The following is a 17,717-nucleotide window of genomic DNA, read 5'->3' as shown; positions in this document are numbered from 1 at the left end:
CCCCCCCGCATACCCCCACCTCCCCAACGTGAGCTCAGGCCTTTCACCGAGGAAAAATCCCTCAGTCAGCTGGGTCTAATGTGCGCGATACTTGATGGGCGCTTTATTGATCTGCCGCCACAGATACACAGTCTCCCGCAGGACGGTCAGCTAGCAGTGACTCAGCGGCCAATATGTGTCGACCTAGTGGCCGTCCTGCATCGACCTGCTCCATGGAGGACGTGTAGCTGCCAAAAGCAGCAGTCTCCTTCCTCTTCTCAGCCATGCTCTCTTCACCTACACGCTCGTACACAGGCCTCTCTTAAAAAAGAGACTGAGATCTCAGTGAGACTTCCTGTTTAAAGAACAATTGTCCACAATTTTGAGAAAGATATTTTCTGGCATTTGGAAGATACTTTCTGTTTAGCAAGGGCTTTGATTTTTACTTTTTAAGAACACAAACTTTTTGTTTGGCATCTTAATTGCATGTCAGACTACACTAGCAAATCTAAGCTGTCTCTCTTTTTTTTTTTAGCATTTTTTTTTTTTGAAGCTGCACCCACTGAGCGCTGCACAGGTGGGCCTCCTCCTCCTCCCCTCTGATAGAAAGCCCTGCAGGTGAGGCAGCTCTCTTATCACAGTGATGGGGTATGAGTTTCTGCTACACAAGTACATCTTTGTTTTCTTGCGACTACCATCCAAACACATCTGAGAAAAAGTATCAGCTGCTCAACAGCTCGGACAAACTCTTGCCCTCTGGAGTCCAGAACAGAAAGAGACTGGAGACTCACTCAGGCATCTTCCACAAAGTTCTCCATTACTAATCCGACATCTTTGCAAATGATGTTCTCATAATATAGACGACAGAAAATTCTGATTGTTGATTAATCACTTTATCAACCAAAGATCAACCAAATTTCTTCTTCTTGCAGCCTCTAAAATGTGAGAGTAACTTAAAGTTGTGGGTTCTGGAATCATGAAGTGGTTACTTTTAATTATTATACTATTTTCTCACATTTTATTAATTAAATGATTAATCAGAAGAAAAAAAAACGTTGCAATACTAGTTGAGATATAATCCAATTTTGACAGATTATACTGTATCTGAACTATGCATACTTGTTCACAAATTTAGGAAATGAGGAAATATATGATGAGAATATGAACAAAATTCAAAATGTAAAAACTTAAAATTTACAAAAATACAAAAAATTGTATTGTGTGGAAAAAAAACTGTACACTACAGACTTTATCCAGCCTTCATCCAACAATTTTACTTGTATGAGCAGAAATTTTAGAGCTAAAAAGTCTTGCATGGTATTGAGTAAGAGATCCGGCTGTTCCATATACTCTGTGTGTGTGTGTGTGTGCATTGCGTAAAGGACAGATAAGTAACGGGAAGCCCCTGGATGGGAGCAGCAGAGGGTTTGGGATTTATTAATTACCCCATGGTAGCGTGTGGTGTGAAGTAAACATTGCCAGTGGGACAGTGGTCAAGAAAGGTGCGAAGGTCAAATGACATCAGCGGGGATTCTGGGAAATCGTGTTCTGCTGACTGTGTTCAGTAACAGGCTGCTGTGTGACAGATCTGCTGTGTGATTCTCTGTCATGACACACCAAGATCTGATTTGAAGGCTGAAGCCTTCAAATCAGATCTTGTACAACTAGTAAAGTAATAAACATTAAGAGAAAAACAAGAAAAACACACAAAAAACTATAATTCAGTTCCAGTGACAGGGCACATTTTACTATCACCACACAGAAATAACAAGTGTTCAAATGTGATGCCTTTTTCTACAATTTCAGGCTGTAACATAAGCTTTGCTAAAAACACACGTGCGTGTATGTGTACAGACAAACTGATTTATGTAATCCAATGTTGTCCATCACATGATAAGTGAGAACGGGACTGGCTGCAGGGACGGCTTCCAGGAAAGAGTGGTTATCTCAGTGACGATCACATGATGACAGGTCCTGCTGCTGCTGCTGCGCTCATAAAGACTATAAGATCAATCTGATCTCTCTAAAAAAAAAAAAAAAAAAGGATTCGGCTTCTTTAAAACAATGGGAGAAATGTGTCAAATAAATCTACAAGTCAAAGTGACCGTTCAGGCTGAGTGATGAACCAGAAATTAGACCATGCTTATCATTTAAGCGGATACAGCCACTGAGAGGGAGACGCAAAGGCTTCAGAGTGGTGCCCAAGTGTCTGCTGACAGTGGTCTAACAGAGGAAGTGGACTTAGAGTGATATTACTGGTGTGATGTAAATATCAACCCCGAGAGAGACATGAGGCATAATGAGAGAGCAGTCAGTGTGGTCACCTCTCGCACAGCTCAAGAGCCCAAAAGCATCGAGCTAGTGGCTGAATATTGTCCGATACCTGCATTTTGTTATGTGTTCTAACAACTTGGTTAACTCAGCAAGCCCAGCGTGAGTCGCATGAGGTCAAAACAGAATAAATATACAAAGGTATTTTCATAATATTTTACATGATGGTCAAACCTGCATGACGAACATACAGCTACTCTATTTTCAACACATATATAAACTGATGACACTAAACACCACGTCAGGTGTGAGAAAGGAAAAGCATTCAACACACACCTCCAGTAAAAAAATAATGCTTTTTAGAAAAAGTAGTTTTTACAAGCTGAATATAAATATCACGTTGTTTGTTTAGAAGAAAATTCCAGGGGGTAATTCCCATAACACTGTTGGACTCAATGGAAAAAAAATGGATCAAAATCGATACAGCAGACACCTATTTTTTACTGGGCACATTATTCGTACTTGCCAAAACCTGGTGCCTACATTACCCATAATGCAACTAGACTGTGTTATGCTATTAACAGCCTCAAACCTCTAGCCTCATGCAGTTGATGAGGACCGGGCACACTCCCGCATCATCATTTTTGCCATTTTCAAACTTGTCTTCAGCCCCAGCTCACTCAGGTAACATCACTTCAAGCAGTTTATTCAATTGTCTCCACAAACACTTTTTAAACATACGCACTATGACTGTCCAAGACCTGGAACCACACTTCGATGTGTGTCAGTGACTCACGGACAGGAGAGCAAAAGTCTAGACACTTGTTGCAGAGCATTGTACTGCAAACCTACACATGACCTACATTGATGTGTAAGTGGTGGTACTCACTGAGAGCTTAAGGAACGCTGTTGGCAAACTCTGCACAAAATGCACAAAATACCTTTTGTAGCTGTGTTTCCACACAGTATAAGCTATAGTGTGCCACTGATATTCTCTCTATCACCACATGAAAAACAAAAATTGAAAAAAACCGTGAGCTGCTTCTGTATCAGTTCAGTAATTTTGTCTTTCTAACACGAACTGCTCTGCATGGTTCCTCTGGTCCTCCACTGTGTTTCCTCATCCAACAAACTGATGCACGTAATTTACCACATATTTGGGGATCAGTAATATCAGTAGTATCATTAATACCGTTTGCATCATTACTGATCAATTTCAAAAGCAGGTCATAGAGCTATAGACAGATTTCTATCTTCCAGGCAGTCAGTGGTTAGCAAGTTTTTCTGGACAACATTGAAATTTGAAACTTGCTTGAGAAGCCATCATAATGAACGTCATGTCTGCTTTTGTTTTTTGTCAAAGTTATGTTACAGCTGTACAGTAATGCAGCTCAGGCTTTTCAATGATAACTACAGTCCCTACAGCTTGGTTTTCCTACCAAACTGAAAATAAATGGAAAGCAGTGGCTGAATAGAAGAGAGGGAAACGCAAATTTTAAATCTTAATCACTAAAACATGCTTTGAAAAACAGCCAGCAGTCACATAAAGTATATGTGATGCGTCGTAGACAAAATGGTTCTTTATATTATTGAGTCTTTGCAAAGCATGGGAAAATACATGACCTTTGCACTGGCGGAATTTGGTTTCATGACTCATACGTAACTGAAAACTGATCAGACATAAGCAAAGACACGTAGATCTAAAATCTTTGTGCTCCGTGATGAAGTTTTATGAATCAGTGTTCTGCTTTGAACCGGCTTCATCTGCTCTGACCTGAACTACAAGGGTGAAATTAGTATTCCCTCTTGGCGCCAGCAAGAATGATTTGAGCCTCTGTTTCTACCTGTCAGCCTAAACACACACACACTCAGACACACATAGTGTATATACTGTATACAGGAAACTGTTTCAAATGCAGGACCAGACCTGAGAGACCAACGTCTCTGCATGGCAGCAATAAAGCAGCTCCAAAATGTGACAAATCCATCCTCCGCCAGCCTCCCCCCTTCAACACACCCACACCCTGAGCCAGCACAACCCCTCACCACCACCACCACCATCCCCACCCCTCCCTTGGGCCCCCCTTCAGCCGGCTGCATGTCTCTGGAGGTCGCCTCTGACGTCAGCAGCTCAACTGGGCAGAGTGCCAGCTCTGTGGGCCCTTGATGGATGCGGTTGGTCTGAGAAACAGTCCGCTATGTGTGGAGCGCAAGGCACAGGCTCAACTCAGCCCGCTCAAACACATCTAATGACCCGTAAACACCCGACAAGCCCGTTCCCTCTCTCTTTCGTCTGTCTATCACACACACACACACTGGCGATTAAAGGAAACACATGTGAAGATGAGTGATTTGTATTGCAAATGGCCGGGATAATAAATGGAACCCGCAGAGGCACACTCTGCCTCGGCTCCGGTTATCCTTTGGTTTTTAAGAGAAAAGGTTTTAGTTTTTCAGTGCAATAAAAGGAAACGACTGACTTGGCTGCAGCTATTAGGGGCAGCCTGTATTTGTGGTTGACTAGTCGGGGTGCTCGTATGGGATTATGTGAGCTAAAAAGCACAAACATTTAACCAAAGCAAAGTATTACAGAAATTACAACTCTGTGTCAATATACAGAAATCTGTCACAGTGATCCAGAGAGCTGCAGCATGTGTGTTTGTTTCCATGTTTATCGCTGTGTGTGTGTGTGTGTGTGTGTGTGTGTGTGGGAGTGGGTATACCTGCAGGCCTGCTGCTGGTCTTCCTCTTCAGCCATCTGTCCAACGTCTCTGCACTCACACTCTCCAACACAAAGTCATCCAGCATCTGCGGGTGCAGCGAGAGGTAGGCCTTCACTTTCTCATCTGTCAAGCCTGAAGAGCACAGAAACAAAACGTCTTTTACTTCACACACTACACAACTTTATCCATGACTAAGCAAAGTGTAAAAATAAAAAATGACGCTGGGAGATGATGCACAAAATCATGGAAATAGCAGAAGAGGAGAGAAATATAAGATATAAAAGGACGGAAATAATGTCTCACTCTGGCCCACAGTGTTCCCGACAGCCACCCAAACAAATCCACAGGCTAGAAACAGCCGAAGGTCATCTCTCTTTGGCTTTAATGTGAGGTGAGCGCAGCAGCAGCGCCTATTTTCCCGCTAAAGCTCTCAGATAGCCAGGCTAGCTCACTTATGTTTACTGTAAAGCTGTGTCTCCAGGGATAGGAGCCCCCAACAGAGGCAGCAGGATAAAGGAGGACTCGATTGTGCTTAATAGGCAATTAGGTTCTTGAGAGCTCGCTAAGTGCTGCTGTTTACTGTCTTTGTTGTCAGGGAAAAAAGCCATTTGCCAGACCATCGTTGAGGGAAAGTTGTTTTTAATATACCCGCTGGCGTCTGAGAGGCCGTCATGATGCACTAGGAAACCATCATGTTTAGGTCACTCACGCAAATGGAGTGTGTGTCTCAAACAAAGACTTGTAACTGTCTAAATTCAGCCATGAGATGTCATCTCAACGAGGGGAACTCAACAAAACTCAGTGCTTACATACAATGCAGCCAAAGGTAATAATTGCTGAAAGAGAAAACAAATCCCATGGCAGTGCTGAATGTACATTTTATGGTATGGTACACAGTAATTTTATCTGTTGTCAGATAATTGTAGAAAAAAGGGCTGTTGTATTCAGACAGCCCTGATCGTTTTACCGCTTTCTCACGAAATGTCTGGTTATCAGCAGCATCTGTGTAGACTCCCTTCAAGTATGAATCACAGGAGAACATGCAGCTGGAAGGCATGTGTGCTGCTGTCAGACACACACGGGGCATAAAAATATTACTAAGTGGGGCGTCTGTCTGAAATCATGTATGATATCTGGGTTGCGAATGGCTACAGACACTTGTGTACAAAAAACAGTAAGTGAAGGGTGGCACAGACTCCACTGTTGTGCCAGATGACAAAATAAAACCAGATGCAAGAGATAGAAGCATCCACTTCAGCTGCAGATAACCTGTTGTATGTCAATAAAAAAAGTGTTTAAAACTTGCATTTCAGGACAAACTTTTACTTATTTGAATTTAATTTAATTTTAGAATCAAAGTGCTCCTGACTCTGGTAAACAGTCTGCGCAGCTACCTACGACCTTTGATTTATTCCCCCAGAACAAATCATTTGATCTTCAGTTATGATGGATCATCTGCTCAGTGTGTGTGTGTGGGTCGAGCAGGCTTGTGGTTGCAGACAAATAAGGCAAACAGAGGTGGGGGTAAGTTTGAGGGGTGGAGGATGCTGTGGTCTGACGCTGTCCAGACACGAGACACAGCTCTTCAGGAGCGGAACGCCTCACGAGACTCCTGGCCAGCTCTGACGCACATCGGCAGAATACAGCTTAATAAATGAGAGAAAGTTAAAGGGGTAGGGGTGAAGGGAGCTGCAGGGGACAGAAAGACACACAGAGGGGAGTAAAATGGGAGCACTGCAAAAGACCCTTATAACTTTGTCCTGTCTGACACACAAAGAGGGCACTGTGATTGGTGACACCACAAAAAAAGAAAAAACAAGGAGGCTGTATGAATTTATGAATACAAGTTTTGTGTCGACGGGCTATGAAAATTATTTAGCAATCATATGTGTGCACATGAACAAAAATAGTCAAATGTCCTATTTCCATGGGGCAAAAACAAACAGCAGTGATAAGAATTTTGCAGTGGGCACATAATGGTTGATAAGATGGTGTTCTGGGTACATCCCTGTGCTTAAAATTAATGGCCCACGCGAGCAAAAATTTTGAAAAGGGGGAGTTTGTGGAGCTTTACAGAAGCCTGAAAGAAAGAGCGAACAATGGCTCTCAAGAACAACCACCGTTTATTTTTGACCCCTAACTCAACACTTAACCTAACCAACAGTGAACAAATTCAATGTTTTTACTCCCCTCACAAAGACTGAGGAGCAGAATACAGTATATCTGTCAGCTGATCAGTGTCAAGCCACTAACTGCTTAAAGGAAAATAAAATACTCTGTATTTTTATTATTGTCAACATGTCACATAAAAAGACCAAAACCAACAATGTGTCTCTCAATACTTTCCAAGCTGTCTGTGGTTGAAGACATAAATCTAAAAACAGGTTATGAATATACGCTTTTATTTAAAAAAAATAAAATAAAATAAAAAAAATCTTAAAGTCGCAGGGTACTGTAGTTCTTTTTTTTTTTTTTTGATCAAACATTATTCACACAAGAGTAAACAGTGTATTTGACAGGGACTCTTTAGCTGTGGATTAATACACACTTGGTGCTCTGGTGATTATTTCAGGCAGGAAGATGGTGTTTCTGGGATAGATGCAAAATAAACTACAGTGCCCATGATCATTGTAATGAATTATCATGTCACCCAGTGCAGCTCAGTGATGTCTATTTATTAGTTTTTGGTCAACAAAGGAGCTCAACTGCACAAAGCAATAACCTGTAACAGGCTTTGGCTACCACACACACACAGACACACACACATACACATACACATACATGGTACCAGGTGTAATTCATTATTGGTTCTGGTCTTTTTGTGGTATTTGCTGACAATAAGAGAAATACAGACGAGAAAATTCAGAGACTTATCCTTTAAAACTGTGTTATCTTGATGCTTTAATCAAATGCTTACAGGGAAGACATGTAATACAATATCATGATGCATCAACAGGAGGCAGTGCACATGACAGGAAAGCCTTCAAGGGTCGACTTCCTCTAAATGTAATAGCAAAGATGTTTGAAAATCAAAGATCAAAGTTACATAATTTTGACATTTTGTTGAAATAATTTAAACATTTCTCTCAGTGAGTGACTAATGAAGAAGAGACTGCATCACAGTTAGCTCAGGTAAAATCCACTGGTGCCACCTTGACACATTTAAAATATTTATCTGTGTCAGTTTAGAAAACACTGCTTATTGGTAAAAAAGAAAAAAAAATGTAAATATCGTCAATCTCTGTTAAAGTGCTCTGGAAAAGAAGCCAGATGAATGACTGGTTTGATCTGACAGCCACTATATTACGCCATGATGGTGATTGATGGCACATTTTTTTCTGAACATTCCTGCTACTTTCTGCCGACCTTACAGGCTTTCCCTCTGATTCCCTCCGTAGTTTTCAGAGCCGCAGCTCAACCTGATGTGACCGCAGTGACACTCAGAGCTGTGGAATATGCGTCAGTGTCCCAAGCCTGCGACTACGGCGGCTAATCAAAGGTGCAGCCAGATCTGTCCCACATGCTGTGGTCCAGAATGGTTAACCCCATTGGGAACCACATGTGCTCACTCAATCAGGAGAGAGAGAGAGAGAGGGAGAGACTGCTGTGGTAAAAGCAATGGCTTGGTCACTGGTTTGACCGGAGCTTTTTTCTTTTATTTTGCAAAACCTCAGTGAAAGTTTCCTTCCCACTGGGGCCAACAGCGTCATCAAGATAAGCACTAAATGTTTTTCATTTGATTCTTATAGACACAGTGACAGAGAAGCATGTCTGACACGCCGAACTCAAACCAAAATGTACAAACAAAATGAGTCAAAATCTTCACCATCTTACAGGTTCTTTTCAGATTTGTCATAGTTTTAAATCTTGGTCCAGTCCACAAACTTTCTGCCCGAGCAGTTAGTTCTTCCCATGTCTACCACATTGAATTGTTTGTATATTGTAGGCTGTGTGAAGGCTGTGGCAGAGGATTACTGCCATTTACTTAGCCTGTTCCTGATTACACTTAAACAGTGGTAGGGGAACTATTCGAATCCTGTACTAAGTGAAAGTATTAATGTCTTAATGTAAAAATACTCCTAAAAGTAAAAGTCTTGTATTCAAATCCTATTGAAGGGAACTAAATCTAGTTGTTGGTGGAGGTGAAGATAATTTAATCAAGTGGTTACCAACCTGGGGACTGGGCCCCCTCCATTGGGTCGCAAGATTAATTTGGGGGGGGACAGGAATTTAAAAAAAAGTTTTGTTGCACAAATTTTTGTTGATTATTTGAACTTTTGTCTAATCTTTGCTTTTTTGGGGGAATATTGGGCCTCAAGGGGTAATTCTTAGATGGGAACGCAACGGATTGGAACGGCCCCCACTAGACACTGTTTTTTTTTGTGAGGGGTCAAAATGGTTGGGAACTACTGGTTTAGTCTTTAACAATGTGATGTATTTTACATTTATCATATACTAATTTACTTCCCACCTCTTTAATTAAATGAGTTTGAGTCTGAATGAGGTTGCTCATTCAGACAAATGTATAGGCGGGAAGTATTTTGTTGTGCAGCATGAGTGGCTGAAGCCCAGTTGGCAGAGATTTTGGTGCCTGACTCAGACTTGGGCTTCCTGTGTAAAAACTGAAGCCTGAGTTCATGCAGTGAGGTATTGTTGCATAACACTTATCTTGACTATACCACACCCTGGGACTGGGAAGAGAAAGCCAAACCAGTCTCGGTCTGTCTGGGTCTTTCAATATGAACACACTCCCGTATGACGGGGAATGCATTTACAGACAGCATGGGCCACCAATTTGTGGTATTAATAGGGAATTGAGGCATCAAAACATCCTGAAAAAGCTTCAAAATAGTAAATTCTGGGGAGTTACAATTCAAGTTTACAAGCATTTTTTATTAAGGAAATCAATTAGGCATGCTCTGATTTTATATGGAAAAGTAAATGGTTTGTAGAGATGCTGTAAACTGTAAGTAATTCACTCCTTCGCACTGGCGTGCTGTCAGGACAAGCAAGCCAAGCAGTGCTTGACCAGTTAAAGCTAAAGACAGACATCAATTCGAATGATACCGAGGTGGAAGCAATATCTCTGCTTAGGTCTCAGAACAACGTTTTGTCCCATAAAGGACCTGATATTGCCTGTTTGCTTTTATTTTGTAATTTACTGGGCTCTTGCGACTGAAGTAGGGTATTGTCCCTGGAAGCTATGTTGACTACCAGCTGTTGCATTTATCGTTTCTGTCATTTTTGACAGAAGTGGCTCTGTCCTGCTGACAAAATCTGGGGTTTGTCCAGCAGACGGAGGAGCAGCATTTTTTGGACGTTTGCACATTGTGTATAATCCTGGCATCTTTGACGGGTGACCAACCACAGCTAGCTAAAAGTTGACAAGTGCTCTTGACTCAGCTTTCACAGTTCTGAGATTGTTTACGGTATTGCACACATTGTTAAACACATACACAGATGAGTGTGGAAACTGTCAGTCAACAGTCTTTTCTTCCTAAATGTTAAGATGAAGCAGCAGCAACTAAATAAGCAAATTACACTGCGATTTATCATCTCAAATCAGTATAAGCATAGTGAGGCACGAAAATACAGGATTTTGAATTGTCATTGTGAGTTAATGATACATATTTTGACAATTACCATATAAGTGAAAGTGATTTTTTTAGATTATTTTTCTATTTTTTTGTATATGTTTACTGTCTGTTACTGTTTGCAGCTTCGGGTTGCGGTAGGGCTTCAAATATGTTTTGAATAAATATTTGTCCTTGTGTAGCAACTGAAACAAGCATCAGAAATGAAACTTAACACTGAGTCAGTCGTGGTGAGATATCATGAGTCACAAGTCATAATAAGACACTTCGCAGGTCGACATTTATCAATGACACGCAAGAGGAAAAGTCCCAGAGTATTTCTGAGCTTACATCTCTTTATAGGAAGCTCCCTCAGAGGAAAGGAAAAGAAACCCCCATGAAGGAAGGCCATCTCTCTGTGTCCACAACTCTGTTCTTATTTTACCATTTACATCTAGTTTGATTTAAGCTTGCACAACTTCTCTCTGTCACAGTTCTGAAGCAACATGCCATCCTTTCAGTCTTCATCTGAGAGCTGAGGCACAGGGCTGGTGATTGCAGCAGGCGTCTTCAACCGCTGAGCAGCTTCCTCTTTTACTTCTTTTTAACTCAAAGTATTCTATTTTAAAATCTGAATTTCTCAATATCAGTGTCATTGATTGCAGATGTACTTCTTACACAACGCATTCCAATCAGCATCTCACTGTTCTGTGATTATTTTTTTTTTGGGAATAGCTGAATAATCATTTTGTCTTTGAAAGGGCAGAAAATAGTTTAAAAAAAATATGTTTATAGAAACCAATGTGATATCGTCACATGGTTTGATTGTCAACCTCCAGTGGTTGAACTTCTCACGTTATGGCGGTGATGTACATGTCTACACCAGGACACCGTGACATCAATGTTGGGCTTACAGGTGCAACAGCGCACAAATCAGTGACGCTGGGTGTGGTTAAGCTACTCTTTAAAGGGTGACAGTAGTGAATGGTCAACAGTGCTGTCTACTGTAATCACTGTAGCAAAAACTGTCTCCTTTTGTGGCAGCTCTGAAAATTTATGTTGTAATTTGCAACATTTTTGTGTGATTTTTTTTATAAACTGCGGCTGTGTTTTTGCTTTTCAGCTGGAAAAATATGACTGGTAGAAGAAATCCATGCTAATCTTAACACGTAATCATATATGACAAAAGTTATCCTCAAAAATTTTAGTGCAAACAATTATTTTATATGCAAATGTGAGTAGTTTATTCACTAGCCACAAAGTTGAACATATTTTATTAACTTTCTGCCCTGAATTTTGCCTGTCAGGTTAACTCACTAACTTTGCCCGCTCATACCACTAATTCAGTGGCTAATTTGAGGTGTGAGGGCACGGATGGTTAACTTTAAAACTGGAAATGGTTTGGCAGGTGAAGCTTGTTTAGTGCAAATAGACATTGCACCACCTGGGTGTATGGGCTGTTTAACAAGGCTGCTCAGCTGAGAGAAAGTTGATGAGGCATTGACTCAATTGGCAAGAAGGTGGTTGCTGTAGCTGCTGGTGAGGTGTGATTTAAGCTGACCAGGGTATATACTACCCATTTTTTTAGGTTATTGAAATTTAAGCAGCTCAAGTCCAGTAAGAAACTGCCCAAGGTAAAAAAAAAAAAAAAAAAAAAAGGCCCCCAAAAACTAAATAACGTACACATAATTTAAAAAGGATCTTTTGTCAGGATTAAAGTAATGGAAGTAGATGAAGTTGATGCAAATGATTCCTACAGGTGCTCCAAAGCTTCTTTCTGTACAAAGGCAGTGTTTGAACAAACTGTGTTACTACGCCCTCTGAAGCATTACTAGGACAATAATGTGCTGCAGGAAGTAGTGCTGTATATTATTATCAGAATGGTGAGAAGAAGGCCAGTAACAAAGGAGGACAGACTGGTTGGTCAGAGGTTCATCCTACAGCAAGATAATGACCCAAAACATAAGAAGAGCAAAACCAGACGGTGGATTCACATGATGAAGACCAGCACAGACTTAAACCCCATGGACCTGGTTGGGGATGAACCCGACAGAAGGGTGAAAAGAAAGCAACCTAAAAGTGCAACACATTCATGGGAAATCCTGCAATAGTACTGGGATGAACTTTCTAAACAATGTTTGATTTCATTGTTGAAAGAATGTCACTGAAAGAATGTCACGAGTGTTTGGCTGCTGAATGAGTTCAAATTTTTAACTATTTTTTTTTATACATTGAGGCATTAAATAGACACATTTTTCCCTAAAATTCTGCAGTAATTAGTCAAAGGTACAAGCTCTATCAAATAAAATGAGGATTGGTTGAATTGTTTTATTCTTGCTATGTAGGACTGAAAATTCCTGGAGGCACTTTAAAAGTAAAGTATTGCTTTAACTGAAGACAATAAGCTCACATACGCAGATAAAGGAACATTAGAGGAGCTGTTAAAACAACCAGCTCCACCCATCTCCATCATTCATCTCTATTTCCCATGAAGCAGTTAACCATCTACATGACAGTGCCTGAACAGAGGTGAACGCGTGTCTTCAGCGCTCCTGTCAGACGACGTCGAGCGGCAGAGTCAACGGCAGAGGCCGGACCCCGGCAGTGCCGATGCTTAGTGAGCAAGATGTTCCTCCTCTGCAACACATAGATGAAAAATGCACATGAGAGAAAAAGGGAAAAGACCACTTCTCTCGAAGCGCACTCCTTCTGGCAGAGAGTCAAGGGCAAGCTGCCAAGGTACTACTTTTCACTCTCCTGACATGAGGCTGAGGCAGGAAAGGGGGTGGGGGTTGCTGCGGGGTGCGTGCGTCAGCAGGTCCGCCTGGGACTCCCTTGCCAGGAGGTGGGAAGAGCATGTGGTTCTTATCTTATCTATGGGAGGGCTGGCGCACAGTGTCCAAGACTGACATTCACTGAGCAGCAAAGAGGAAAAAAAGAGCAAACACTGAGGATGAAAATGCTTTGACTCCTTTCCCACTGCTCACCTCATTTATTCATTGAACCTGTGCCCATGAAACTGTGTGTGTGTGTGTGTGTGTGTATATATATATGCAGGTGAACACTACAAATGTGTGTACACACACCCCCTTCCACATTCCACAAGAGCCAAGGGTGAGGTGACCGTTTCGGCTCAATCAATACACCGGTCAGTGAAAAGGTGTCAAATTAAGAAAACGCTGTTTCACCCTGGACTTTAACTGCAGTCCCATCACTTCCAGAGACACGCCCCCACGTGGCAAAAACAAACACTGCTGCACAAACATACAAGCTTGCACCTCTCACTCACACACACACACACACACACACACAGCCAGAGAGAGAGAGAGAGAGAGAGAGAGATTTCCATGGAAATGTAATTTGCATTATTTCCACTTCCATGGCCCAGGTCATTAGACGTAAAGGGTAAGGGCTATAAATGGCAAACTGAGATGTAGATAAGGCATGTCCCTTGATCCACAGCCGAATAGTGTGGCCACGGGCAAGCAGCAACACTCTGACTGCAGTTACAGACACACTGCAGGTCGGCCTTCAAACTCAAAACTTTCGTGTGCATTTCGCTCTGTGAAAGGAAACTGAACAACAGCCAGAGGTGGAAGATCACACAGCCTACAACACTGCTGATGATGAGCCTTCACAGTGAAGCTGGAGTCGCCGCCTCAAAGTCAGCCTCTCGCCTGAACCGGTGATTTGATGTAGCACTGCATCTGCCCCCCCTCCCCAGAGCCACATCAGTAATCAGGGGTCATGTTCCCGGCTCCACATCTGGAGTGATGCTGAACTCTGCAGCCGTTCTGCAGAGGGGCCAGTTGGGACCTGGTAATGAGAACCACAGATCCTTGCGTCTTCTCCAGCGCCGTGTTCTTTTATGAGCCTTGATACGAGGACAAGTTGTAAAAAGAAATCTACATGCATGTGGCCTTTTCCCATCCCCTCAGATACCAACCCACGACAAAGCTGACGAGGGGTCAATGGACGCCTTGAGGAGAATGTCATCTGTTTCCCCGCTCAGATCGTGCACTGTGCCCTGGCACTGATCCAGTCCTGCACAGATCTTGATATAAAAAAAAGGGCTCAAACCGCAAACAAGCTAATTTTCTTTGGCTTGAATTTCCTGAAAGTTTAAATAAACACTGAAGACAAATCACAAAGAGAAACTATTTGGCAAGTGCTCAGCCTAGTCTGGAATTATTTAGCCATTCAAATTTCAATCAGGCTTTCATTTTCATACGGCAATCATATCAAGTGTTACATGTCAGTGACTGAGAGAAACCCTCGCTGTGAGAAAGAAGGCACGCGGTGGGACAGGAAATGTCCAGCGTGAGCACTTCCTGCCTGACAATGCAGCCTTCTTCACTGATTTAAGCAATTCGTCAACAGTCAATTGGGTTTGAAAATGCCTGAGAGATCACATTAAGGGTGACCCAGACTGACCTCTGATACTGACCCAGAACTATCAGCGAACAATGCACACAAACACACACAAGCATATACATTTTCCCGACAACATGAGGCTACAAAGAGTTACAAGATCTCAGGGCTTACTCACTGCTGAGAATTATATGAGCAACCAGGGCGTGAATGAGCCAACATGTTGTCTTTACAAACTGGAGTCTGTCTCTCCAGGGAAAACTGGACAGTACAGCCACCGGTCTCATTTCAGAAAGGACAAACAATGATAGGAGGATAAACACACCATCAGTTGCTAGAAAACAAAACAGAACTTTTTTTAACCAAAAAAAACCCCCCACTCCTTTACCCTGTTAGACACATGTAAAGTGATTTATCTATATTTAAGTCGAACATTAGCAGGAAGCAGTCTAACAGTGCCGTAAAAACATACAGAGCATAGAATGACTAGTTCAGAAATGTGTTCATGTGTTTTTATCACTGCCAAAAACCCCTGGTTAAATATAATCAAATTATTCCCTGATCCCAAACCAGTCAGAGGGAAACATGCAGTGAGAAGGCAAACAGTGTGTCAAGTTAATCCTACATTTAGCCCAGATTAATTGACAGCTGTACAACATTTGGGGGAAAAAAAGATAGAAAGAGAGAGAGAGCACCATAAATGTAAGCTATGATACACAAACACACAACTATGACAGAAGAGGACAGGACAGTCCATGATGAGCTTTTTCTCGGGTCAACAAATTTGTGAATGGCTTGTTTCTAATATAAAAAATAGTATAAGACAGGTGAATATTCCAGCTATCTTTACATTAGATGTTGCTTTAATGTAGTCGCCTCTGACAGCCACCCTCACCCACTGCTGTTCTGTGAATTCAAAAAGTTTGGAAGCTTTGTGAAATCTGAAATTCTTGTCCTTTTTTGGTCAGCATGAGGCCAGGATACCTACATACTGTACCTCAATAATACATTCCATGACTGCAGTTTACTGCTATGTGCATACTTTGGCATCACTCAGTATCCCCGGGCCCCGAACTACTGACTTGTTTTTACAGATTTGCCACTAAAGGTCACTTGAGGTGCCACTGAAACAAATGGAACCACTGACGGAATTATTCATGTGGCACACAGACAGAATAAATTATGGAAACACAAAAATGATAAATTAAGACAAGTCCTCAGTTAGAAGTTCCCACAATATTACAAACACACAACACCAGATAAAAAAAAAAAAGCCAGAATATGCCACAAGGACTGCAAATTCACCACTGACTAGTGCAGATATGTTAAGGAAATATATGTATTTTAGAGGAGGAATATTACATTAGTGAGAGAAAATTACAAATACATTTACAAGATTTTTTGGTATATTTTTTATCTTACTCAAAGCAATTTCTAACTATATTGATTTTTATTTTTAAATAGAAATTATGTTAAATTGTGAGTCGTGTCTGGTGCTTATTGTCATATTGTGTTAAAAACATGTACAAAATAAGCAAAAGACTTGAGATAAAACCCCAAATGAATTTTGGTAGAAAACTAAATATTTATCACAGCTGTGGTATCAGAAACCTCCGGAAACTGTGAGTGTCATCCATATGAATATTGTTATGAGAGTTGATGGAAAATGATAACAAAATACTTTAAATTTCAATGGGAATATTAATCTCGAACTCACATTTCTTCTGGAATATTTTTAAGATTTTTTTTTCCTATTGATGAATAAACAGTATTTACACTTTCTGTCTTCACTCCGGCTCCTGCTGTTCTGATGACATGTCTTATTGCAGCACTGCTGACTGTCCTCCCTCCGTGACAGACCGGACCAACTCGCATCCGAGACGGGCTTCACAAACCCGCACTGCATTTTTATCAAACACCGGGAAAGACACGGAGAGACGAGCGCTACATTTTACGAATTGCCGTCCTGCCTGGTCCCCCTCCAATGATATCCCCACCCATCTAGATCAGCTATCAATCGGTCATTCATAAAGTTGAGTAGACAAATAACGTCTGCCTGCAGGACCAGCAGAAACAATGCATCCAAAAATATGTCTATGTTTTTGCAATTTACTATCCTGTTACTGAAAGTCAGTGCGCTCTATATTAGTTTGCGTAAAATTCAGGGATGATTTTTTTCCCCCCTTTCACACTTCGTATGTGTTAGTCAAAAATACCTACTTGCACCCAGGAAACAGTCCGTTAACCTTCTGAAACAGCTTGTTGAAGACGGACCATCTTCCATGTCGGATTGTGAGCGCAAAGGGAGAGAGGAGCCACGGAGAAAAGTGCGCCTCTGCAGCTGCAACTTGGTGCGTCTGGGCAAAAAAAAAGAAAAAGAAAAACTATTCCAGGACCCGCTGAGGTGATGGTGTCCTCAGTGCTTGAGGCTGTGCACGGTTTCGGAAGGGCAAGAAGAGCAGTGTGCTGCTCCCACCCCCCCCCCCCCAACCTCCACCAGCGCTATAACCCAGCACCGCTGGCCGAGGTGTAGCTACAGTCGGTCCGCCTCCTCGGCGTGGTGGCTCCGCTGTGGATGTGCAGCAGCAGACTGGGGGAGCTGAGACGACGACGCATAGACACAGAGAAATGGGAGTAAACACACACACATACACACACGGGGAGAGAGGGAGAGACAGGAGCGCGCCAATGTCAAGTCAGCCATAACAATAAAGGACGACTTCCTCTCTAATTTTACAAATAAAAGCCCCCCAAATACCGAATGCTGTTTTAGGGTGCCTTGTGAGAATTACTGAGAAGA

At 41.9% G+C, this 17,717-nt stretch overlaps 1 protein-coding gene across 2 annotated transcripts in view; it reads right to left on the bottom strand.

The window, feature by feature from the left end:
* pde10a (phosphodiesterase 10A) overlaps positions 1-17,511 on the bottom strand; it is a 37,630-nt gene extending 20,119 nt beyond the window's left edge. For both annotated transcript variants that reach the window (XM_041049384.1, XM_041049386.1), the window contains exons 1-2: positions 17,138-17,511; positions 4,974-5,105 (exon numbers count right to left, since the gene is read on the bottom strand). In XM_041049384.1, the coding sequence (XP_040905318.1) occupies positions 4,974-5,105; positions 17,138-17,201 (196 nt within the window). In that variant the 5' untranslated portion in view covers positions 17,202-17,511. The remainder of the gene's footprint in view (positions 1-4,973; positions 5,106-17,137) is intronic.
* Positions 17,512-17,717: the final 206 nt, after the last annotated feature.

Source organism: Toxotes jaculatrix, chromosome 11 (genome assembly GCF_017976425.1).
Source record: "Toxotes jaculatrix isolate fToxJac2 chromosome 11, fToxJac2.pri, whole genome shotgun sequence".
In the NCBI taxonomy this organism is placed as follows: Eukaryota; Metazoa; Chordata; class Actinopteri; family Toxotidae; genus Toxotes; species Toxotes jaculatrix.
Note: the sequence above shows the minus strand (reverse complement) of the source record. Positions and strands in the feature narration are given on the sequence as shown.